Consider the following 27417-nt stretch of genomic DNA (forward strand, 5'->3'; position numbering starts at 1 on the left):
ATCAGAATAGTAACCATGTATTTGGGTTAAATCTTATTTTCTCTATTTTTACATTTATCTTTTAATAGAATATATATACACATGTAACTGCATACACATATATCATTTCCCCTCATTCTACACAAATGGTTGTATGACACACATATTATAAAAACACACTAGAGTTGTTTTACTTAATATAATCAAGATAATTCCATATTAATGAATAAAGATTTTCTTCCTGTGTGTGTCTGTGTGTATGTGGTGTGTTTATTTGGTTGGTTGTTTTGCTGAATGGATGCACCCAAGTTTGTTCAGCTGTCATAAAAGAGATTAAACATTGACTCTGGTGCTAGACTTTGAGGTTCAAATCCTGGTTTCACCACCGGCCAACCTTTCAACCTTAAGCAAAGTATGGAATCACCCAGCATTTCAGTTTTCTCATCTTTAGAATGAATGTAATGATAGGAATGTACCTGTTACCTAATGCTGTTTGAGGGTTAAAAGAGTTAATGTTTATAAAACTACTTTGCAGAGTGGCATTTCCATCATTATCCTTATTAATCTATTAGTAATCACTATTGATGGACATTAGTCTATTTTATTTTTTTTAAGATTTTATTTATTTATTAATGAGAGACAGAGAGAGAGAGAGAGGCAGAGACACAGGAGAGGGAGAAGCAGGCTCTATGCAGGGAGCCCGACGTGGGACTCGATCCTGGGACCCGGGGTCACAACCTGAGCTGAAGGCAGGCGCTCAACCGCTGAGCCACCTAGGGATCCCTGACATTAGACTATTTTCGATATTTTTCTACAAGCATTGTTGCAGTGAATAATGTTGCAGCTAGCTATATCCTATATGTGCAAGTATAGCTGTTGAATTAACTAGAACCAAAATTGTTATGTCAAAGTGTATATGCATTTTTAATTTAAATAAGCATTGCCAGATTGACCCCATAGATCCTGTACGTATTACCGTAAAGGCATGAAAGTGCTTGTTTCCCTAACCCCCTCACTAATAGATGATGCTATCAAACTTTTAGATCTTTACTAGTCAATGAGGAAAATACAGTATTTTAGAAAAGTTTACCTTGTTTTTTTCTTATTATTAATGAAGATAGGATATTTCATGTTTCAGCAACCATAGTTTTTTTTTTTCCTACACGAGTGCTTAGACTCGAATTAGCAAACCTACTTTGCATTTACTGAATTCTCAAAATAGGAGGGAAAATGAAATAATGTTTCAAAAAAAAAGAAATAATGTTTCAAGAAATTCTGTATGCCTGGTATAGAACAGAGTAGCTTTACATAGTTCCTCTCATGAATTCCTTATAAAAACCCTTCAAGATGGTATTTTCATTCTCTTTTAAACATAACACAAAGTAAACTTCAGAATTAAATTTGCCCAAAGTCACACAGTAACTATATGGACTCATATTCTCTAATAGGTCAGTTTTATTCTGAAATACATGATCTTTGCATTATAGACACCTTGCATATTGAGAGTGGGTGTGTGCGTGTGTGTGTGTGTGTGTGTGTGTGTGTGTTTGAGAGACAGAGAATCTTGAGGGGGAATATTTTACAAAGTAAACATAAATCAGGAATGCATCTCAGTATAGCTAAAGTCACAGTGTGACTGTGTACAACTTAACCTCTTAAAGCCTCAATTTCCTCATGTCTACAATATAATAATGTAATCACAAACCCACCCTATAAAATTTTTAGAGATTGAATAAAATGATGCAAAAATGCTATTTAAATTCTAAAGTTCCATATAAATATTAAGTTGATTATATATGGCTCAGTAATTGCGTCCCCTTAAATTTTAAGATGTACCATATTTTATGTTATCTATGTCTTGCTAAAAAAAAAATACAGATGTTTTTATCTTCAAGCTTAAAAAGTCCAGATCATACTAATGTGTCGCAGTGGTATACGGTGGTAATCAGAGAATCTTGCTCTGAATAGTTTCAAAATTTTGGAGATTATTTTCCATAATGGCAACAAAAAAAATGGTTGCAGCTAACTTTATTAAACTTTGATAAAGTGTCGAGCCCTATTCTAGATTGTTCAACTGAGTTCTCACCACAACCCTATGAGGTATTTACTGTTGCATCCTTTTAATTTTACACACAGCGGTAGAGCTGTTCCCTGCTCCCCAAGAAGACTAGCTCTAAAACCTGTACTCTTTCCCCACTAGGCCATTCCCAATCTCTGATACTGTCGATACAAGTAGTGTTCTCTTAATGAAATGTGTTGTCCTGTCCTTTAAATGCTTTATCTCTAAAACCACAGAACAAGGAGCAGGTGTATGTGAAGCTGATTACCATCCTGGTGGTAGTCTACAATAGAAATTGAAAAGGGTTACTCTGATATATAATTAACCAACTACTTAGTAAATTGGCTGTAAAATTTATCATGGTAGACTTGCAAATTTCCCGGTGATATCAGATCTAGTCCAACCTCTTAGCAGATGTAGGCATTCCTTCTCCATCTTCCGAGACAGATGGACCTCTATTCGTATATCTACAAGGATATGAACACCCTACAGAGCTCATTCCATTTTCAACAGTTCTGGATATTAGAAGTTAATTTTTAAGCAGGATCAAAAAATATCCCTCCCCCATTTCCTTGTAGAGAGTCCATTTTTATGTGACAGAGCCAATGTCCTTTTGATTATACATGATAGGCCTTTAGACATTCAAAGAAAACAATCGTGTTTTCCCTATGTCTTCTGTTTTTAAGGTTAAATGTCCCCATTACCTTTCTAAACTTCTTGATCTGCTTTTAGAGCCATCAGCATCCTGGTCACACCTCTTTGGCTGACCTCTAATTTGTCAACTTACTCCCTTAAATGGTGGCATCAGGAATGTGCTCAGACTCGTTATGTTGGCAGTTGACTCATTGCTTCCTGTAATCTGTATGCTAGGTGTCTTTTTAATACAGAGAGTACATTGTTTGCCAATATATCAGAATATATTGAAAATGTATTTGTAACATAAAATATGTATTAGTGGGGGCTGGAATTTACACTATTATCCTAGCATATAGAATCTGGTGAAAAGTAATAACGTATAGTTGCTTTATATGTGTAAATGTCTAAATGACTAAAATATTTATTTTCCTTTCAACTGCAGATCAAACTTCCTAAATGCTAAGGGGCCTTATTTAAAATAAGAGCACTTAGAGTTTGCCAGTCGGCAGCACAGTAAGTTCCTGTGGTAAACTCAAATCACCAAAAAACTCAAATAGACATATTTCCTTTGGTCTGTTTTTAGGACTGACAAAGACAAGAGTAGAGAAGTCAATAAAGGCCTATTCTAACAACTGCAAGCGATCTCATGGGGGTAGTACAAATTTGTCCCGGTTTTTTATGCCTTCTCCATCTATAATACATTGAAATGATATATGGTGTTGAATTTGATTAAAATTCAGCAGATATTTATGCAATATCTGCTTTCTCTAAGATGCTTATGCAAAGTACCACAGGGAAACATTAAAACATGAATAAGATCTGAATCCTCCCAATACTGTGATCTCTTCCAGAAGCTCTGAGGTTTCAAAGTGTATTGAGAATCATGAAACAAATATCATTATGATGAGGTTTTTAGTGTGAAGTGTGTATATATTTTAATTCTGAGAATTGTACTTATTAAAACACTATGATTTACAACATTTATTGAATATATACTATCTAGTACCAAGTGAGGACTTTTCTATGTATTTTCTCATTTCATCCTCAGAACAAACTCTGAGGTAGGTGTAATTCAGCTCGTTTCAGAGAAAATTAATGGAGACTCTGAAAGCATAAATAACTTTCCCAGGGGCCATACAACCTTTAGAGGCAGAACCAGAACCCAAACCAGGTCTGAAAAATCTCCAGGAATGAGCTTGATCTTTTGTGTGATTTATATCCAATTTCCATGTTAACAGACACATCAGAAAGTAACACAAATCTTTATCTGTTCATTCTAGAAGAAGACACTTGAAATATTTTATTAGCCTGTTGATTCTCCTCTGGGGTATGACTTAGTTTCCATTGCATCTTTGGGAATCTTTTCTTCTAAAATTCATAACCAGCTTCTGCTGGAATAACGAATCACCTGCCGAGTTCATGAATAAGGGAAAAGAGAAAAAGGAAGAGTGGTAGGTCAATTGTGAATCAGATCAAAATAGTATTCCAGGACCAGTATTTTAGCATCTGCCTTTGTGGGAAATAAGTTGACTATTATTTCAAAACATCATCTACTTAAACAGTGTAACCTGGAATTAATTGAGCTCATTTAAGCATACAGCCCTTCCAGCCATAGTCACTGTTGCTGAAGGTATAAACATTGAGAATTGCCTATGGGAATGATAAGAATTCTGTTTACTACACTTTTGTTCCTGCTTCTGCAATACATGGCTATACAGTAGCCATATACTATCTAGAATAGAGAATATCCTCAGGGCACCTGGATGGCTCCACTGTTGAGCATCTGCCTTTGGTTCAGGTCATGACCCCGGGGTCCTGGGATCAAGTCCCACATTGGGTTCCTGTGGGGAGCCTGCTTCCTGTGCCTGTGTCTCTGCCTCTCTCTCTCTCTGTGTCTCTCATGAATAAATAAATTAAAAAAAAAAGAATATCCTTGTATATCCTTATAGGACAAAATGCTTAAGGACTAAGAGAAAATTTAGCTAAAATTTGTATTCAAATAGAAAATAGCATTATTGATATCTCCTTCTTACAATGTCCTCATAAATTTTTTTCACAATAATTTATGCGTGAATAAATGTATGAAAAAATATATATTCATTTGTCATTTATGTGAAAATAGTCTGTTTCTCTTTAACTTAATAGAACTTGGATTAAAATGTATGTTGTTATTTTAATCAACATCCATGTTGTATATCATGAGCATGCAGTTTTCTATTTTATTGGCAGAGAACTTAAAAAAAAATTAAGCCCTAGTCAATAAGAAAGTTATGGATATATAAAACCATAATTTACAGTTTGATTAGATCAGTATTTAATTATGTATTACATGTATTTTTTTTTGTACTGAATATTTACACATAAATTAATCCCACCCATAGCTAGAGAACTAATGGAACATTCCATCCAAACATAAGTAAGTAAACAGAAGACAAGCAGCTGTTGCAAAAATCCTGTTTTTGAGTCTGGGCCTGATAACCAAAAACAGTTTGGAGAATTTGGCTGCTACCATTTACTTACATCTGTTGAGACAGTATTATTTCAACTCAGTACTTGGTCACTGCGTGTCACAAATAACAAGTAGTTTTCTCATTTGGAGAACTTAGGGGAAACACTCTTGATTTTATGTATGGGATGCCGTACTTTTAAGTACTTCATCATCTTCTACATGATGTTTAGCAAATCTCTTTATGGAGTTTTTATATTTTTAAGTATCTTCAGATGGATCTAAGTATGTGTAGAAAATACGTGAAATTAGGAGAAATAATGTTTGCCGTCTTTTAAAATTTTTTTTAATTTTTATTTATTTATGATAGTCACACAGAGAGAGAGAGAGAGAGAGGCAGAGACACAGGCAGAGGGAGAAGCAGGCTCCATGCACCAGGAGTCTGATGTGGGATTCGATCCCGGGTCTCCAGGATCGGGCCCTGGGCCAAAGGCAGGCGCCAAACCGCTGCGCCACCCAGGGATCCCCTGTTTGCCGTCTTTTAAAAATTGGATCTGTTTAGTTCTGGACCTCTTGTTATATAGGAACCACTAAATTGTCTGGCTTTCAGCTGTAACCAGAAACATTCTTACCTGATCAAACCCTTATCATTCCTTTTGCTCTGAATCATAACTGAGTTTAGAGAAAGTATAACTGGACCTTTATGTTAGGTGGGAGACAGAAAGCTTATGTTAAAGATAAGTTGGCATTATTCAAGTGAATAAATCATCAATTTTATAAAGATTCATATGAGAAGCTCATACTGATAGCTCAATGAAGCGGTTAGAGAACTGGGCTCCAAGGACACTGGTCAGTTGGTGTGACACTGAGAGAGGATCTCTGATGGATTGCCATAAAACCCTGTCGTTGGTGCAGTCACATTCGTAATTTTCATCCCTACTTTGTATATTTAGGAAATCCAGCAGATACAAAATACAAAAGAATGCAGAATTATCAGATTGGATGTGGCCACATCTAAAAGGAAAAAAAAAGCAATCAGAAAAAGGAGGAGATGGAGCTGGTGGGGGCAGGGAAGGGGGAAGGAGGAGGGGGAGGAGAAGAGGAGGAGGCGAAAAGGGAGGAGATGGGTAAAAGGAAGGAAAGAGGCATGAAAAGCAGGTGGATAGGAAGAGAAGGAAGGAAGGAATGGAGGCAGGCAGGAAAATACTCAAGATCTTCCTCTTTGTACCTCCTACACTACATAACATGGTCTCTTGCCTTCTGAGCCAAAGTTTCCAGATTGTTTCCATTTGAGGCTCACAACACCTACTCCTTTTTCTGTGCATTAAGTTGATGTTAACTTAAAGGTCTCCTGTGTAAATCCCTGTTCTCTTCAACATCCCCTTATGTCCGTTCTATTCTAATTATCAAACTTTGAAAGAAGAGAAACACGCTCTTATCTCAGTGTTACAAATGTACAGAAAAGCACAACAAAACGTGAAGCTGTTTCCACGTTGAAGGAGGGCTTGGTGGATAGATGCGCCAGTGAACGCTTTGGTGGGAGGGACACATTTTCAGAGTTTCAGGCTCGGGAGTTTCCAAGTGTAGAAAGATGAACCACTGACCACGTTTGGGGCACTACGTTGAAGGTAGCATATACTATCGTCAATCCTGCTTCATATTACAAGACTTTTCCTCATTTGATTTTAGTATATCTCCTGAAATCCTTGCCCTGGTGAGCAAAGGTAAGTATTAGGTTTTACACCCCAGGTGGTGGAATAAAAGCAACGATATTCTGATATCAGACAACCAAATATTCCAGTCTCATTTTATGAAAGAATTTCCCCCCAAGTGTGTCATCCCCTGTAGATCCGCACACTTCCTTTACACTTCAGTCCCTAGTTCTTGAGATTGGGGGTGGGGAAGGCTACAGCACAGGGAGCCTTAGACTACGTATTGGTGTAAGGCTTAGTTTTACGAATTACCTTTAGCCTTTTCCACTCGTGAGGGAGACCTTGCCTGTCTCATTAAGTCTTTAATGCAAGGGTCCGCGTGCACGCTACATTATTATGTGTGACATCAGGTTATAGGTTGCATTGTAACTGTGATTCTGCTTGCAAACAAGCTGTTTCTCTCCCCCTGAAGGTAGTATTAAACCAGGTACTCGTAGGGAAACAGCTACTTGTGTTGCTCTTTTCTTAATGGGGTGGATTTGGGGATCCGGAGAGTGGAGGAGGGCTTAGAGATGAAGCATGGCCAGGAATGAATGGGTGCTGCTCCCTTTCCTTGCAGTGCCTCTCAATTTGATATCTGAATCCACCTGAAGAGAATTTTGCTTAATAGATATAAAGTTAAACAAGAAGAAGAAAACCAAACAACTGAACACCTGAGTCTTTGGAGACCCTTATGAAATGAACTATCCTCATTAAATTCACTTTCTCTTTGTATTGAAAATAAATACAACTTTCATCTCTGGTAAATATAGTCTCATCTATCCTGTAAATGTAAGAATCACCTCAGTGTGAACTGGAGTGACACTTACTTCTACCTGTGGAAAACTCTATTTCTCTGGCCAATGGAATCGTGACCGTTTTGTTCTTCAATAGCAGGGGAAGATGAAATGTTCTATTGGCAGTACACGCGGCACTCCGTAAAATTAGAGGAATCAGTGTTGTCCCCAAGGTGGATGGATTTGAACGTCTCAAAGATAAAACTAGTAAATGCAGTCTATGAAGTCCAAAACTGTGGAACACCAAAGTCATGCACGATATGCGTGGCTTACCAACGGCCTGGGCTGTGTCGTCAGGGTGCCTCCCCCAGCATCCAGGGGCAACGCGGCTTACATGGCGCTTCCTGTCCTCGAGGCCCTTGGAGGTCTCGCTGTGCCTGTGCAGATTCTCTGTCACTGAGAAATCCCCTCTGCATCTCCGTCTTCTGACCAGTGGGACACTAGCCGAAGAAAGACAGAAAGGCAGAGTTCAGATAATCAGAGAACTGAGGGAATAAGGATGTCAGCAGGAAAATGGGTTGAAACAAATAAAAGTAGCAGAAGAGTCTATCAAAAGAGGTAGGCCAGAAGTTCCCAAACTACTTCATTTTGTGGTACTAAGTCTTAGGTTCTCTGTATTTTTTTTTCTTCCACAAGGTCTCCTAGACCAGTTGAAATATGCCACAGGAGTGAGGACTGAACAACCTAAAATATTTACATTTTGCCAACTTAGCAACCATTTAAAAAGATAATCACATCAGTCCAGGCATGTAATAATTAATAAGTTCTTTTTTTTTTTCATGATCACAGTGGCTTCCTAAAGGTGATTTGTATGCCCTCTGGGTAATACAAAACTTCCTAAATCTAGAAACGGATCAGACACCACTACTTTTAATTTCTGTTTCACATTGAGTTCTGTGCAATCTGTGGTTTTTATCACAGCATTCACTGAAGACTTCCCTTAACAAAGATACGACGTGGCTGAGAGTGCAAAAACGGAGCTCAATGGCTCGAGAATATCCCTGAAAGGTACACAAAGCTTCCTCATGTTAGAACTGTGAGGTACCTCAATCTCGTTGTTTGTGTGGTGTCCAACAGACACCATACGGCTCGAGTCTCCTTTAGACACGGACATGCCCCACAGTGCCCATGTGAGTTAACTGAGGGGCCCTGGGCACCCCTGCACAGTTGGTAAAGAGGGCCTAGGTAGACCCTAGAGAGTATTGCCACTGCTTAGAAACTTGAATATTCTAGATTCCCAGGGCCACGAGAGGCCCTTCATTAGGGAGGCACCCGCAGAAGTAATAGTTGATAAAATTCTCCCCTCCCCCCGAAATGACCTAAGTCAGAGAATTAAATTCAAATGCTCCGTGAGTACCTAGGAAGTGTGATGTGCAATGAAAATAGAAAGTTAGACAAGCATTTCAATAGAATAAGATTGAGACTAATTTGATATAAATAATGCCATGAAAACAGTATTATGTTTACACCTATGGGTTCTAATTTGAATCATAGAAATAAAGCAATTGGCTTGACCCAATCATTAAAGTTGGGAAGATAATCAAGTTTGTTTCCTGGGAATATCCAGGTAATGAGATTAACTGGGTATGTTGAGTGTTTGAGACATTATTAAGCAATCACTCAGGATGGGACTGTTAGAGGCTGAACCGTATCCCTGCCTCCAAAATTCATGTGTTGAAGTCCTAACCCCCCAGAATTTTAGGATGTGACTATTTGGAGAAAGGATTAAAAAGGTAATTAATTTGAAGTGAGATAGGGTGGGTCCAATTTAATATGACTGGTGTCCCTGTAAGAAGAAGACATCAGAACACGGGTGAACACAGAAGGAAGACCGTGTGAGGACACAGATGGGGACATCTACAGACCAAGAGGAGAGGCTGTGGAAGAAACCAATTCTGCTGACCCCTTGATCTCAGATTTCTGTTGTTTAAGCTACCCGGTCTGTGGTATTTTGTTATGGCGTCCCAAGCAAACAATACAGGGACACAGCACTGGAGAGAGGATATGGATTGAGGAAGCAGGTATAAACGTAATTAAATCCACCAGAGAGGACTCGAGGGTCAATAAGAAAGGGCCACCAAAGGGGAATAAGAGTCTTGGAGGCATCCATGCACTGAGCACAGCGTGGGAAGGAAGAGGGCGGCAGTGGTGTGGCCATGGTAGAGGAGGGGGTCACGGAAGTTTGGTGCAACAGACGACAAAGGAGCCAAGAACCATGGGAACAGTCCTGTGCCACATGCAGCTAGGAATAACAACGGACCCAAGGCACATGAGTGGTTGCGAGGTACAGCTGCCAACGAGATGCATCGAGAGGACGCTTTCAATGGGGCCCTGGAGGCACAAGACAGGGAGAAGATGGCCAAGGGTGGACGGTAGGACTGAAGAGACTCTGCATTGCACCCTATGTCTCAGTTGACAGTGAAACTAGTCTGGAGCCACAGATAATCGCTACAGGAGACAGTGAGGCCAGCCCATGATTGGCAGCCCTGTGCACACGGGATTTGACCGAGATGTTGAAGATCAGGGTGCTGAAGGGATGATGGGGGCTGGTGACACACGTGGAGGAAGAGCAGGTGACTGTGGCAGCAGGACTATGGAGCAGCGGGGCTATGAGAAGAGGCAGAGACTTCCTTACCCACGGCTGCGGGAAAGGATAGTCTGTGCTCTGCATATTCCCACAGGCCTTTCCCCAAAAACAATGTCCCAAGAGGACACTGTCTTATAACCAACTCCCCACGCAGACGTCCCTGGGACGGCGTGCCTTGCTGGGAAGACACCCTGTAAGCTGCAGGATGGAATCGTAAGAAATCCTTTCTCAAAATGACTTAAATAACTACTTGACTAAGCTGCAATATAGAAATGGCCCTAAATATACACCTTCAGAGCGACTGAAAAGGGTCTATGATTCTAATATTATGGAAATGGATATTTGTGATGTAGGAAGAAAAAAAAACAAAGCTGGTGACATCATTATACGCCTTTGTAAAATTGGTCTGTTTCCATATAACTTAGGTGGAAGGAAAATGAGTTCATTCATAAACACAGATGATTCAAAAATGGGTTCTGATACTGAAGTACAGGTATCAAAGATGGACGGGACGTTGGGGGAAAATTGCGGTACGACGTGTGAGTGAAAAGTCAAGTTTTCATTTGTGTTACTATCGTTACCATAAGCCCTCAGAAGAAGAAGCTGAATTAATTCCACTCCTTAGTTCATGTTTTGTGTTACGCTTGACCTGCAGAAGGGCCTCTCTTCCTCTGATTTGTTTCTTGTTTATTTTTCCTGCTTCCATCCTCATTCCTCTCATATCATTTTACAGCTTATATGACTTTATTATGAGTAGGTATGGCAACAACACAAACAAATGAAATGTAACAAATGAAGCGTTTTTCTGTTTCAAGCAAAGTCTAAAAAGCTTGGATATTCGGGGGTACCTGGGTGTCTCGGTTGAGTGTCTGACTCTTGATTTTGGCTTAGGTCATCATCTCCGGGTCCGGGTATCAAGTCCCCAGTGGGCCTGAGAGCCTGCCTCTCCCTCGCCCTCTGTCCTTCCCCATGCACACATGCTGGCAGGCTCTCTCTGTGTCTCCTCAAATAAGTAAATAGATCTTTAAAAAAAAAAAAAAATCCTTAGATACTCAAGTCATATTCCCTTTGGCTCTTATATAGCAAAATAGACTTTACCTTTAATTCTGAGTTCCTCACATTTTTGTGATTTTTAAATTAAGAAATTATGAATTAAAATTGACCTTTTCCCCTTTTATTTAGGGAAACATATTCCCTAAATAAATAAATAAATAAATAAAGCATGCAGTCCAAATTTTATATGATCAAAATGTATTTGGAAGTCAAAAGCTTCGCAGCATTATACATCTGTATCCTAGTGTTTTTCCCAAGCTCCATCCCTACATCCTACTGAATATTTTTATTAATGTGGAAAATTCTAAATAGTTGAGTCTTTTTTGAAATATATAAGGCATGTTTTTTTTTTTTTTTTTTTCCTGCTGCCTGTCTAGACTCCTCTCATTGAGAAAATGGTCTGGCTGATTTTGAACGGGTATGCGAGGTAATATATAGGATGCTTATCTTAATAGAACCGAAAACCTTTTACACAGATTCACCCTTCATTACTCACAATAATGCCAAGTGCTATCGTCCAGGCAGATATTTATTATTTTATATATGAAAAGACATTAGAGTAGGGCTATTTCTCAGTGGAACAGGGGAATAGAAGTTTCCTGAATTCTAGTTCCTCGTAGAGCTCCACGTAATGAGCTCTTAGAAGACATTGCAGAGCTGCAATTTGAAAGCCTTGTCTAATCAGCCAGAGCAAGCTCCGTGCATCCCCACGGAACAGCTCTGGGGGAAGCAGTGCCTCCTCCTCCTCCATCCCCTGCAGGCCCCCAATCGCTCTGTGCTCGGGGTCTGCAGCAGGAGGCCACAGAGAGCCCAGGGCCGCAAAGCTGGGGCTCTGTCTGTCAGCCTGGAGCAAACGGCGGAATACAGATCATCAGCTTTGTTTTAGGAATGTCTTTATTTACAGCGCTGGAGTGGAATTTTTTAAAAAGGCCGGCAGTATTTGCATTGCATCTGTCACTCAAGCTCCGATATTGATTCCTGTCCTATAAATGATCTTGCTTGCTTTCTGTTTTTTGTTTTTTGTTTTTTTGTTTTTTTGTTTTTTTGTTTTTCCATTCTACAAGGTTACTGTCAATGTCAGAAGATGTAAACCTCAAATCAAGCACCCATTATACGGGGCTTGGAGTGCATCTTGGAAGAAAAGAAGTTTATTTAATGAAAAGGGATAATGACATTCATTCCAACTAAGCATATTTGATTGCACAGGGAAAAGTGTATCTTCTTTGGGAGTTTTGATTGAATTGTATCATAATATAAAATTTGCCGCCATTCTTTTCTTTTGCCCTGACCAACAACCTTTCCCAGCTTAGCTTGCAGTCTGTGTAAAGTCACTGTCAGGTGGAGTGATGTCTTAGTTGCAAGTGTCCAGACCAACAGAAAGTAAGTGACCCTCAGGGATGGGAAGAAATCTTCCAGTTTTGACAAAGATCCTTCTCTGGGAATTGTAAAGCTCAAGCTATAGATGAGGAAAATGACAGGAGGGGCCGTGTTTGGTTTCACAGAACTTAACCTATCTCAGCAAGGCTGCAATACTGGGGAAAATAATACCTGAATTTATATTTATGTCAGGCTGGCAGTTGATGGGGAAGGTTCGTATAAAGGTTACTGCTGAAGAAATGTCTATCATTCTCCCCCTGCACTCCTGTGATTTCTGCTTCTTCCGAATCCTACCCTCTAGAACAATAAAATGATTTTAAAATAGTAAGTAAAATCTGATTTAATAGCCCATCTTCCTGTCTTATAATGATTACATATCTCCTCTCTTGTAGCTTGCAGCAGCTGGAGGACAGTTGATGTTTACCATATCGTATGACTTCGAGGCAGAGGGAGAAGATGCCGAAAGTGTACTCCAGGTTATGGTTATCTTAGAGGTAGAGTATGGAGCAGATCCGTGTTGTGCAGCTCTTTCACACTCAAGAGGTTACACCTTACCTCATGGGCTTGACGTTAACTAACATACGACTGGGGGGGATATTGTATCTTGGGAAATACCTTTATGCCAGGCTTCTGTTCCACCCTGAGATATATCTAAAAGACTGAGCATATTTGTTAGGTTCCAATGATAGAGGAGACCTCTAGACCAGACTTGGAGTTTGTTTGTTTGTTTGTTTTATTTATGATTTTATTTAACGTTTTATTTGTTTATTCATGAGAGACATAGAGAGAGAGGCAGAGACACAGGCAGGGGGAGAAGCAGGTGCCATGCGCAGCTCGATCCCAGGACCCTGAGGTCATGACCTGAGCCGAAGGCAGACGCTCAACCACTGAGCCACCCAGGGGCCCCCCAGACTTGGAATTTAAATTAAAAACATATTGACCATGTTCCCAAGAATATAAGTATGATGAGGTGTTTAGGCAAATGCTGATTTACATAGTTTAATTTTTCCATCTTTACCTGCTTCCAAGTAGGTTTTATTGGCTACGTCTTTATATTAGGCAGAGACAAATGAAAAAGGAAACTTGTTTATTTTAGATATAGTTGAATCTTGACTTCAAAACTCTTCATTTAGGTAAGAAAGTTATAGGAGAAACTGCTTTCAGGATTTGGGGGGCTGTGGGCAATTCCAAAGTGCTGGAAGCCTAAAGATATCTTAGAGGCTCTCTTCCCCTTTTCTCATACTTTTCCCCCAAACTGCACACAGTCTCAAGGCACACACTTTCATATGCACATTTGTGATTCCAAAGGAGTTGGTGTTGATTTAGCACCGGGCTTTGTTGTTCTTTGCCTTGAACCTTTCATGCATGTGAACCAATGACAAAATTCTTGCCCTAAAATATGTATTTTCAGTGTTAGGTGAAGTGATCTAGATGCTGTATGTATTATTACATATGTATGTATGTAATGTGTCAGTGAAACTACAAGTGTGTCTTGGAATTCCTTCAAGATAAAAGGGGTTCTCTGAATATAAAATGTTGTGAAGTTCTATATTATTAGTATAAATGGACTCAGAAGAAGGAGAACCTAAATGTCATAGGTCAGTCCGTGCATTCCCTGTGGGGATTCATTATCTTACTGGGAACACTAGACCTGCAGAGCTTTTCTGGTTTGTTTTTGTTTGTTTTCCCATAGAGAAGAGTCCTTTAAAACAAAAGCTGAACACACTACACTGTGCTAAGTTTTCTTCCCTGTTTCTCTATACAACCCATATTCACCATGAAATAATGTATTTAAAATATGCAGCTATTGTGCACTTGCCTGAAAATCAAGGTATGTGTAATCACATGCATGTATGAATTGTCAATATCTATTCTTTTAGTTAATGGTGGAAGCAGAGTCATGCATAACAAAGCTTCTACTTTATCATGCATCTGGTTAAGGCCAATAGTTGATTTGCTTTCCCTTATTCTCATATATCCCAGAAATATACTGAATGAAAGGAAAGCCAACCTGGAATTAAAAATCTACTGAGGATCATTCGCCAACTGGCCAATCCAAATATGTACACTCTTTACCCCTTTATACCTTCTTTTTCACAGTTTGACCCTTTTTATACTTTATTTTTTACCTTTAGGGAAATGACTTGAGAATCAGCACAGCCCAAGATGAGGTGTATCTACAACCATATGAAGAACATATTCACGTATTGTCACTTAAGGAAGAGTTGTTTACTACACATGGCACAAACTTCCCTGTCAGTAGAAGAGAGTTTATGACGGTGCTTGCGAGTCTGAAGAGAGTCCTCATACAAATCACCTATGGCCCTGGGGTGGAAGCCATCTTCAGGTAAACTCAAGAACTGTATCTCCCAGGGTTGGCACGCGTCTTTGGAGCAAACATGCATTTGGTAGAAGAGTGACTTTGAAGATCTGTAGGTTTCCTTCAAATAGCTAAGAATCGAGCACTAGTTTTGTGAAAAGTGTTTCTATTAAAGCTTTGAAATTTAAATGCCCAGAAGGAGTGTGGCTTAGCTCTTTTCTAGTATTGATGATTGCTTCATAGTTTGGCCAGAGAATGTGATTAAAAAAAGATGATGATCCATAGTCTGAGAAATTCTATACTGGAAAAGAAAGTCTCCATTATGATGACTCAGATTGTGGGAAACTAAATATAACTCTGGAGTAGTCATATTTGGAAAGTGGTTTGTAAAGTGTTTTCTTCCAATTAATTAATTAACTAGTTTCTAACTTAATAGTATAGAGTTTACAATAAGAAACCTAAGGGCTTTCATCTAAGTAATCATAAGCCTCTTTATAAAAGACTCTCTATTGGCCGCGTGATGTAAAGGAAAGAGTGTGAGCTTTGGAGCCAGCCTGACTAGGAAGTGAGTGGATTCAATTGCTTATTTTATGTGTGACCTTTGGCAAATGATTGGTCCTTGTGGAAACTTAGTTCCTTCAAGTGTAAAGTGGAGATTATAGTGTCTACCTTTCAGGGTCTGTTGGGAAAATTATATGTGACACTTATGGAAAGTGCTCATTATGTAGAATTAGTTGTTTTCCTTTTTTTCAGTTTTTTTTTTTTCTTTAAAGAGAGAACTTCTGACTGGAACCGAAAATGCTTGTAACTGACTATAGGCTGCTATGCTTTCCTTTTTTTTTTTTTTTTTTCAGATTTATTTAAGAGAGTTTATGAGTTGGGGAGGGGGAGAGGGAGCGGGAGAGACTTTCCATGAGTGGGAGGCCCAGTGGACTCCATCCCAGGACCCCAGGGTCATGACCTGAAGCCGAAGGCAGATGCTTCACTGATTGAGCCATCCAGGTGTTAAAAACAGTGATATATTTATCCAATGAAATGTAAACTTCAGTACATCAGAATGAGGATTTTTCCCTTCTCCTTTTCTGCTCTAAGAATACATGATAGAATGGCAACTTCCCCCTAAATGAGATTAAATTAGATGATGACCCATGAACCAAAACTGACAACATGACATAATCAGAGTCAAAGCAACGTCTCCAATACTGGCATACCTACAGGAGACTTGGTTTTCATTTTGTTTTTGTTTTTGTTTTATGTTGCTGCTCCCCCACCTGCATCATTCGCTCAGGCGGCCTCCTTTGTCTTTCACTTGTACCGTCTCAACTACGTGTGATCATCATTACCATCTCCCAAAGGAGGGGACTGCAGATTCATAAACAGAACTATTGTCAGACAGCATACCTCCTTTGCATAGGCAATTCTGCTAGAAGCTGGGTTAAAATGCCATGAAGATGTGAAGCAGCACTTAGGAATTAATTATGTTTTCTCCCATTTAGTAGATAGAGATTGTCATCATGTTTAAACGGCACAGAGGGATGAGTCCTCTGGCTTTCAATATGAATGACAACCAAATTGACGAAAAGTGGCTAGGGGGCTTATTTATTTTTGTCAGCATCGCTTCTCAGACTAGTTAATCCAAAGGCATTTCCTCCTGATTTATGTCAGATAATTTCCGTGTCTACCCATCAAAATCATCGGTTTCATTCGAAGCCTTTTCGAATGAAGAAGCCATTCGAAGGAAGAGCCAATGTCAGATATGAAATTCTTAACCCATTTCAGGTAAGCAGAACATCAGCATAAATTCACGACTTATGCAGAAAATCAGCATAAGTTCACAATTCCGTGAACTTGTTATATTTTATTTATCTCAATCTACAAGTGGATTGAGTCATATTTGTAAAACACCACTTGAATTGATTTCGACTTGCCTTGCACAGTAGGCTTCCGACTTGGCATCCAGTTTGTATGTAAGTGCAAGTGAATTGAAGCTATCCAACACAACTTCGTGTTTGGGTGTATTTAAGGAAGATTTACTTCCACCGTAGTTCTCAGCCCTCGGACTCGGCTCCCTCCAGCTGTGTGGTTAGAGGGAGATGAAGAGTAGAAGGAGAACTAGCCTGCAGGTCAGGATTTTGACTTCTGTTTTCAATTCAGCTATTTAATAGTTGTAAACATAAGTGTAGCTTTGACCTCCTTGAATTTCAATCACCTCGGCTGTGAAATACAGAGGAGGACAATTGCCTTGCCAACTTCAAAAGGTCACCACGAGAATAGAATTAGAGGGCTGCGAAAACATTTTGCTAATGGCAAACAGGAACACAGATCGGAAGCATTTCCAGCCGACCTTAGTCACTGCAAGCAATAACATTGTCTCCAAGTACCATTAAGACCTTGGAGGCATCTAGGATAGAGCACGCAGGGCTAGTTCCAAGATTGTGACAGTCTTTGCTGTCATTCTTTTCCAGAATGCTGAGAGGCTCAGACAATAAGATTAATTGGTTTCTTTCTCATTGCTCTCATTGGTGAGATGAAGATAAAAACAGAAAAAGTGCAGCCTTCTTTTAGAAGTGTAAGAGAAATCAGCTTAACCAAATCATGCAGCTTTCTCCTTTAAATTCTCTAAACCTGGGATTTAGTAGCACCTTTGATATTTAACTCAAGCAAGGAGTCTGTTCGGCTTTTCTTAATATCTAATAGGTATTAACTCTGCAGGTTTTTTTCTTTTGCCATATGGCAGACATTAGTGCAACTCATCAAATTTCCGGTCTCCTCCTTCTAAATTTAATTTTATTATTCATTCATTCATTCGTTTATTTATTTAAAAAAATCTTCATTGACGTACAGTTGGCATAGATTATCGTTAGTGTCAGGTGTAGAACATAGTGATTCAACAATTATGTACATTTCAAAATTCTCACCTTGAGAAGTGTGGTTAACCATCCATCACCATACAAAGTTATTAGAATATTATTGACTATATTCTCTGTGCTATACGTTTCATCCCCGTGACTTATTTATTGTATAACAAAGTCTGTACCTCTTCATTCCCCTTGCTTATTTTGCGTATCCCCTACCTTCCTTCCACTCTGACGACCACCTCTTTGTTCTCTGCATTTATGAGCTGGTTACTGTCTTTGTGGTTGGCATTTGTTTGTCTGCTTGTCCCTTTGCTTTGTGTTGCAGATTCCACATATAAGTGAAATTATATGGTAATTATCCTTCTCTGTATGATTTATTTCGCTTAGTGTAATACCCTCTAGGTCTTTCCATATTGTCACAAGTGACAAGAACTCATTCTTTGTTAAGGCTGAGTAATATTCCATTGGGTGTATATATCACATCTTTTTTATCCATCCATGTATTGTCAGACATGTAGGTTGTTTGCACATATTGGCTGTTGTAAATAATGTTATGATAAACATAGGGGTGCACATATCTTTTTAAAGTAGTGTTTTGTTCTCTTTGGGTAAATACCCAGATCCAAACTCCTCCTTTTGTGGTATTACATTTCCCTAACCTCTGAGAGTAGATGTGGTCATATGACTTAGTTCGGCCAATGATATGTGAGCAAGAGTGATTCTCCACCCTACTCCATCCCGACATGTGCACAAGAAAAGCACTAAATTGCCAGTATGAGATTCTGGAGCTTATCCAACTTATGAGAAGATAAAGATTGCCTGAAATACTGACAGCATACAGTAGAGGTCAGCTGCCCTAAACGGTCACCCAGACCTGTGGGGGATTTTATGAGTAAGCTTTTCTTTTAAGCCACTAAGAATTTGGAGTTGTTAACACAGCGTAACTGAGCCCCCATCATGACTTTATCATGATACACCCCATGTGACTTCTTTATTGCTTGAAAATGAATTCAGAATTGTTTCAAGGCAAGATATATTCATATGACTTTTTAGAGTAAAGGTGTGTTGGGGCCTTTGCACCAAAAGCATTGCACAGAACTTATGTAACAAATAATCTAGAAAAACCCTTGTAAATAAAGAGAGTCTCTTGATGATTAGGTAATAGGGTTGATAGATGCAAAGTATGCATCTACCATTTGAAATTAATGATACAGGTAACCATATTTTGAAGAAATTATCATTTTAGGCCCTTAAAAGTTAAAAAACAAAACAAAACAAAACAAAACACAGAACTCACTAGGCCTTGGGCTCTTGGTGTTTCCTCCCCATTGTCTTTGACTACTTGCCAAATCAATTATGTAAATACTGGATTCATTCAGTCTGCCAACATTTACTGTGTGCCTTCTACGTATATCTTTCTAAGTCTCAGTTTCCTCTCCTGTAAAATGGCAGAAACAAAACCTAACTTTCATGATTGAAGACGATGAGAAAATGATGTACCAACAGCACCTGCTGTGCTGTGCTATCTAGCAATATATTGGGAGGAAATGTAGGGTCACAAGATGATTATTGGTTTTGGAGTCATGCTTTGGTTTGAGTCTGTGCTGCACTGTCTGCTAACTGCATCATAATGGACACAGCACTTCTTTGAGTCTCAGGTTCTTCATTTGTCAGTGTGGACAATAACAATTACACATTACCTTCACTCATAGTTAAATGAGATGTCTGTCCACCCCCCATTATAGTGCACAGAAGATAGCAGACGCTCGTGAGCAATGATGATTATGATGTGGTCATGTTAGGCTAGGCAAAAAGGACATGAATGATGGATGAATGATCACTGAGTTGAAAAAAGGCATACTCCAGGTTGGAAGGCAGACATGTACATTTACGGTAGTAGAGTAAATAGTGCATTGGAAATGTGCACAGTACATACTGGTAGAACTACAAAGGAAGAGATGAATTATCATATTAGCATTAAGTATGTTTATGAATACAATGCACTTGAATATAATGTTTATATAATGTTTAATATAATGTTCAGATGGGTCACTCAGACATTGCTGGGCTACTAAATGATTCTTCGCCTTTTTAGGAGTGGAGTAAAATTTATCAGTTCCCCCTGAGTGATACTTGATGGAACTTCTGCAAGATAGAGACTACAGGAAGTTCTGAGTCATCATCTTATGTTTTGACAGAAATGAAATAGTACAAAGCACCTGAAACAGCAATAAAATTTTCATCTCTGGTGGTTAACCTTAAAGTAACATTTGTTTTAGTAGAATTAAATGGATACCTTCAATTTAAAAAAAAGGATGAAAAGAAGAAAAAATTATTTAAAAGGATTTACAATCAGAGTTCTTATTGTTTAAAAAATAATTTATTTTATATATTATTGTTATTATTTTAGTAAAGTTTAACCTATCTAACTCTAGTGGAAATATAGTGAAACAAAACCTTTGAGAACAATCTTTAATCAGTACCAGGACAATGTTTCAGATGTGACTCTAAGATTTTCAGTAAAAGCTTACATAATTATGTCTTTTCTCTTCATCATCTTACCTGTATTTCCAAGTCATAAGAATAAGGGGAAATAGCTGTTATGTATTATATCAAGAACTTTCTATTCATTATTTCATTTAATTATTTAATCAAGCTTATGATGTATGGACTCATATTACCATCATTACATAGGTGAGACTATTGAAACCAAGAGAAATTAAGTTATTTTTCCTAGGCTATAGGACTGGTAAATGTCAGAGACAGAATATGAATCTTGATCTGTCTGCACTCCTGAGTCTGTGTTCGTAACAATGAAGCTTTTAAAATTTCTCTTATTAGAAAAAATGGGAAAAAAGCAATAAGATACCAATAACATTTATTTAAATTGTTAATTCATATTAGTTTGCATATTTTTGGAAGGTAATACATGTGGGAAATACACATATAATGTACATATACTCCTCTTATATAAATGGAAAGGAAATATAACAGCATTTTTCAATTTGGCCAAACCAGCTCTTCCCTAAAATAATGAATGACACCAAATCACTCTGTTAAAATCACTAGATTTTACAGAAATGCTGATAAAATAAAAACCAGAGATACAGAGAACAATGCATTCAATTTAGGCCAAAAACAAATTAAGAAAATCGTTTTAGGGATCCCTGGGTGGCGCAGCGGTTTAGCGCCTGCCTTTGGCCCAGGGCGCGATCCTGGAGACCCGGGATCGAATCCCACGTCGGGCTCCCGGTGCATGGAGCCTGCTTCTCCCTCTGCCTGTGTCTCTGCCTCTCTCTCTCTCTCACTGTGTGCCTATCATAAATAAAATAAAAAAAATTTGAAAAAAAAATTTGAAAGAAAATCGTTTTAAGTAATTCAACTGAGCATTTGAAAGTTTCACTTTTACCTACCAATGTGCACATTTGTTTCTGAAAAAAAAGAAATCTAAATAGCTTTTTTTTTTCTTTTATCTTCCCTTCCCTTCCAGTTTAAAAGCTCAAGCTGGATATTAATATTGTCTTCTTTTGATTTTCTAGTTTACATGTTAAAGTGAGTCAAACAGTCATGTGAATGTTTTCTCTTTTAAAAATACCTTCAACTACATTATTTTAAACTATCTCCCCCAAAAAAGAAAATCAAAACACATAGCTAAACCCCAAGAGCCGAGCAAGATTATTCTCGTATCTTTGCAGCATTTGATATGATGGTGGTCGTGAGCACTTTTAACGGACAGACTTTATCTAATACAATGAATGACGAGAGCATCAAGTTATGGATATTTGTTGGCCTTCTTTCTCCACATACACAGTTTACCTATATTTACATCCTTATTACTCTGCTATTCCTCAAGCTATGTGATACCGAAGAGTTTGCCTCTTAACCATCTTTTTCTTCCCACTGTAGGTTAGGCTCTGTTGGCCTGGAGTCCGCGGTCCCCTATCCTACTGACAGAAGCATTGCAGCAGCGGTGGAGGTTTGCCAGTGTCCACCTGGATATACTGGCTCCTCTTGTGAAGTAAGTTTGCAAGAGTTAATCCTCAGCGCAGTCCACGTTCCTTCAACATTGCTTTCAATAAACTGTTTTAAAAGTAGTTTAGCTCTTTCATCAATTATTGCGTGAATAAATAATAGTGTTTTCCTTAAAGAAGAAACTTGAGTGTCTGCCAAAAATCACGGCCTTCAAATAGAGTACTAACATTATGTCATCTTGAAATTATGTTTCTGCTTTGGATATTTTACCTTACTCCAGCTGAAAATCTGATGTTTTCCTATGTGTTTATTTCCTATGTAGTTGGTTGATAAAATAAGATGAATGATAGAGAATAATATTTAGTATTTCAAAATAATTTCCCTTCATTTCTATCTCCGTACTTATGAGGAACTAGCAATATTTTTCCCCCTTTCCTCTGGTCTTTAATCTTGTGTATCATGCTCTTTCTCTACTTCATTTCTAAGAATACCAAACTGCAAGCATCTGAAGGTTACAATCTCCAAAATGTCAAGAATATATGAGGAAGAAATACCTTGATCTGAAATATTTCCTACGTCTTTGATTTGCTTAGCACCTAAGATTTGAGATATTTATTATTACCCCAATATTCTAGATTCATAGTGAGATTAACATGTCTTACTTAATACCACAGCATGTCATTTTAAGGTAATAATTTATTGTACTCACATATTTTTTTTTTTAGGTAGTTTGAAATTGGTTTGAGTTGAAACCAGGTCAAAAAATATAAACACCATTTTCCTGATAGAGGACATAGCTTGCAGATAAATAGGAGCTTAAATTCTTTAAAAATGGTGCCTTTAAGGAATCATTTGAGTGTACCGAGACGTTCCACTTCAGCACACTATACCATTATGCCATTTATAGAAATACTCTAGGCATTGCTTTGTCAGTTATTTTGTACTTTAAAATAATGCATGCTTTTAGAGGATACACAGGATTTAGAGTCATATTCATGACAAGTATGTTTTCTTTAACTAGGCACAGATTCACTTATGTAGAAATAAAACCAAATGAAATTCATTGAGATACTTGCTTTTCCAAAATTCATCTAAAGAAGAGAAAAATAACTGTGGAAATAATTTTGTTCTCTCAACCTAACTTTGATTTTACATATAAAATAATACATGCTGTATTTGATGAAACATATTCTTTTATTAAGAACCTAGTAGATTTTATTCAAGCCAGAAAGCTCCCTTTGAACCTTTCAGTTCCTATTTCAATTGGAATAATAAATACCTTGATTCTATTCTTGCTTTAATACTTATCCCCCCATTCGTTATTCCCTGTACTCTCTTAATCTTTATGAGTTCCAAATGCCTATTGATATGAAATTGAATATTAGAATTGTTCAGTTGGCTACATTTTTTGTTTCTTCTTTCCTTTCTTCAAAAATATTTATTGTGAATCTTTGGTAAATTCTGCACTAGCTGCTGAGGGGATTATCTAGAAGATTTCATCATAATCCCTATCCTTAAAGAGCTAACAGTCTGTTTAGGGAGACAGAACAAATAAATATCTATGAAAAAATGGATCACAGCACTGTATAATTAAGGAACTGGTAAGTGGTACAGAGCATAAGTGCAATGATCATTCAAAGAGGTGAGCAGTTCCGGTAGAGCCCAGTATCACTGGAAGTATCCTGGAGTGGAGAAACCCCAAACTGGATGCTAAACCATGGTGACAATTAGGTAGGAAGAGAAGAGCATGGGAGAGTCAAAACAAAGAAACAGGAGGGAAAATAAAAGCTTCCTGTGACTCTCACACAATAATTATTTGATAAATAAAGGTGTCCTGAAGCCCATAAAAGAATTTAGTTGAATAAGAGACAAAGAATTCTGGAATTCCAGGACTTCTCTGTGATTTCTTCATTTTTTCCAACTAACAATTCCTGCTTTTCCTTGTCAAAATGTCGTCTCTTTAGACTTGTTATTATGCATCCCTATCCTTTCCTGATTTCATTTGTTTTTTACTGAGTTCATATGGCCAGTCCTTCTAGCTTTGCTATCACCAATATCCACAAACCACTTTAAAGCTAAGTAAACTACAAAGACCAGAATGTTAATTCTCAGTTGCCAAAAAACAGGTAAAACCACTCATTATAATATCATTCTTTTTTACTTTATTTAGCCCATAATGTTGATTTGAAATCTTTTTTTCTCATTTCTACTCAACTTCTTATCTCTCAAATATTTTCTTACTTTCCTAGTACCATTATAATTCATTTTACTTCACAGGTGAGTCAGGTGAGTAAGTGAAAGCAGAGTGGAGTCCTGAAAAAAGAAGTATCTTAATTCAAATCTTAGTTTTCTTTTCTTTTTTTTTTAATTTATTTATTTATGATAGTCAGAGAGAGAGAGAGAGAGAGAGAGAGAGGCAGAGACACAGGCAGAGGGAGAAGCAGGCCCCATGCACTGGGAGCCCGATGTGGGATTCGATCCCGGGTCTCCAGGATCACGCCCCTGGGCCAAAGGCAGGCGCCAAACCGCTGCGCCACCCAGGGATCCCTTAGTTTTCTTTTCTATATGATGAGAATAACATTATCTTCTGGAAGTGTTCATACACTTGTTTTTAGCTAATAGATACAGATAATCCTGTATATTGACACAATCGAGACCCTTGACATGGGTGATAAGGTAATGAACAATACAGATGGTCCCTGCCCTCAAGGATATTACATCTGGTGGTGGGCTAGACAATATGCCAAAGAGCAAATTTAAATAAATGTAATAAATGCCGTGAAGAAGATTAACAAGGTATCTTGATAGAGCTACTAAGAATGTGTGTTGGAAGAGTAGATAAGAGGGGCTACTTTATGAAAGGTTGTCTGGAGATGCTTTCTGAAGTGATAACATGTAATCTGAGTGTTGAAGAATGGGAAGAGTCAGCTACATAAAAGAAGCTGGAAGTGGATGAGGAAGGAGTAGAAAGGAGCTGGAGTCTGCAAGGACCTGAAAGAGGGCAAGGATGTCTAGAGCTTAGCAAGCAACAGAGAGGGTGGCATGAGACGTGATTAGAAGAGCCGGGCCATTCACAGCTTTGCCTACATTATAATAATTTGGGATTTTATTCAAAGTACAATGGATAATCGTGAGAATACTTGAAGGTGGGTAGTGCCATGACCTGAGTTTTATTATTGGAAAATGTCTTTATGGCTACAGTCTGAAGAATATAATATAGGAAGGCAAGAATGAGAGGAAGACTAGTTAATGGGCTACTGCAGTAGAGCATGCTGCTATGGTAGTGGTAGGATACGCTGTTGTGGTTTGTTTTAGGCTAATGGCAGGGGATGTAGAAAGATCCGACTTTACTCTCTATGTATTTTGGTAGTAGAACCAATAGGATTTATTGATAGATTACTTACCAGGGGAGAGTTTAAAGAACTAAGAAGTTTAAGAATGAGTCATAGATTACCAGCTTGAGTAATTGGATGTGATGTCACTTATTGAGCTAGGGAAGACTGGGGAGGAATGGCTGTGGGGAGAGGATGGAATCAATATTACATTTTAGAAATACTGGGTTTGGAAAGTGTAAATTATAAGTGTCAATGTACAATCAGAATATGCAGGTCTTGAACTTAGAATACTTGTGTGGTCTAGTGACATATATTTGGAAGGCATCATCGACTATGGGGCTGAATAAAATTGCCTAGGAGACAGTGTGATGAGAAAGAGAAAAATGATCAAGCTCCTAGGAGCTCCTGACAATAAGAAGCTGGGTCAAAGCAGGGGAGAAAGCAAAGACCTAGGGCAGAAGTGTGGGGACTGTGATGTCATGGAAATTGAAGAAGAGGAAATTTGAGGGAGAGAGGAGTCAACTAAGCCATGTGTTGATGAGAGGTCAGGTAAGGTGCAGTCATGGAATTATCTACTGGCTTTGGCTACCTGGAGTGTGGTGACATAGCCAAGGTCAGTTTTGAGTGGTGACAGCACAAGACAGAGTAGGGTGGAATGAAGCATGAGAGGGAAATGAGGAAGAAAAGACTTTTTTTAGTACTGGAAAGAAAAACAGGTAGGTAACTGGAAAATTATGAGATATTAAGGAAGTAATTTTGTCACTTTTGTTAATCTTTGGTCAGGTTTCTAGATCATATTTTTGAGCTGATAGTAGTGATCTAGTAGAAAAGAGAGCTATTACTGATGCAGGCCAGAGAGAGTAGTGGAAGGACAACAGATAGTGGAGTGCAGATTAGGAGTGTGGTGATGCTCCCTGAGAGGAGGAAGGATTCCACGCGCCCACCCCACTATTCCAGGGAGTTTGGCAAGTGGAGATATTGCAGATGCTTTTGGACTTGATGAAGATGTGGTATGAGTAGCGCATTTGCAGAGTATAAAGAAAAGTTTACTCAGGAAAATTCTATGAATATTTGACCTGAAAACAGTAAATCAGCCCTCTCCCTGTTATCAACACATTTCATTTCTGCCCTCTTCTGGGTCTGCTGCTTCACCAATTTTTAGGAATACATATCATAGAAGGGAATTTCTTCCATGACCAATCTGGGGTGGCAAAAAATTCAATGAGGAGAAATTATAAGAAAGGGATAAAAAGTCAACAACTTTTTTGTGCTGCCCAAATGAAGAGGAAAGTCATTTTTGCTTTCCTTTCACATGTGAAGTATCAGCAGACCCTTTTTATATGTTTGTTATTGATGTTCACATCTAAGAGTCTTCATACCCTGTGGCAGAAAGAATGTTTCCAACAGTACACAACACAATTCTATATACTTTATTACTTCAGTGGTTTCCGTCGTTTCCATTTTGAACTGGAGAGAGAGAGAAAAAAAAAGGGCCTTTTCATGATATGGTTAACCATCCAGAAATATAATAAATGATCCACAAGAGGCTGTCCTAACTTGAGAGGGAACACAAGCTCCTACAGGGCAGCCCCCCTTATTTCGTGTCCCATACAGGGTGTAGTCAGTGCCGCAGAAGGGAAACGTCCTTAAGGGGGCCAGTGGACCCAGAGCTGGCACCAACACAGCGTTATTCTAAGACCCGAACATTTTTTTAATCAGAATTCCATTTTTGTATAATAAAGTGTCCCGCACCTTACCAAGGAAGGGTGAATATAAGTAGAGGTTCCAGCAGAATAATGCAATACAATATCAAGGGAATATAGGGTGAATAAATCATGAATTGTTTTGTGCAAATTGGAGACACCTTGATAGGCGGTGGGCAACTGAGAATGAAAGACGTGAGTTCTTTACGTGTAAAAGTCGGCTATGTCTGTGACCACGTGTAAGAGTGAGGCACCGCCTTTCTTCCAAATGATTGCAAAGTGACGGAGTTAAGGGTAAGGGAACCTGTTCCAGAACATTGACATTGCTTGGGATGCCAGTAGGCGACCTCCTAGGCTGAGGTTCTCGGAAAGTCCTTCTATGTCTGCTGCCTTGTTCCAGTACTTTTCCTTCTGTTTTCCTGTCTGCGCTTTGTACTTTGAGACTGTCACATTTCAATTCTTTATATCTCTTCTTTATTTTACCATTTCAGAAGAGACAGCAAGCTAATGCTTCCTCTAATCTCATACCTGCCAGTAACGCTAAGGTCAGTACCAAGTCCCAAATGTCAGGAGGAAAACTCTGTGGCCATGTTTCCATAATGGC

General features: G+C 38.5%; 1 protein-coding gene across 1 annotated transcript in view; it reads left to right on the forward strand.

Annotated features, from left to right (window-relative positions):
- LAMA2 (laminin subunit alpha 2) overlaps positions 1-27417 on the forward strand; it is a 586660-nt gene that overhangs the window by 312503 nt on the left and 246740 nt on the right. Inside the window, exons 14-16 of the mRNA XM_055309905.1 lie at positions 13018-13119; positions 14761-14972; positions 21710-21821. Of these exons, the coding sequence (XP_055165880.1) occupies positions 13018-13119; positions 14761-14972; positions 21710-21821 (426 nt within the window). The remainder of the gene's footprint in view (positions 1-13017; positions 13120-14760; positions 14973-21709; positions 21822-27417) is intronic.

Source organism: Nyctereutes procyonoides, unplaced genomic scaffold, assembly GCF_905146905.1.
Source record: "Nyctereutes procyonoides isolate TBG_1078 unplaced genomic scaffold, NYPRO_anot_genome, whole genome shotgun sequence".
Lineage (NCBI taxonomy): Eukaryota > Metazoa > Chordata > Mammalia > Carnivora > Canidae > Nyctereutes > Nyctereutes procyonoides.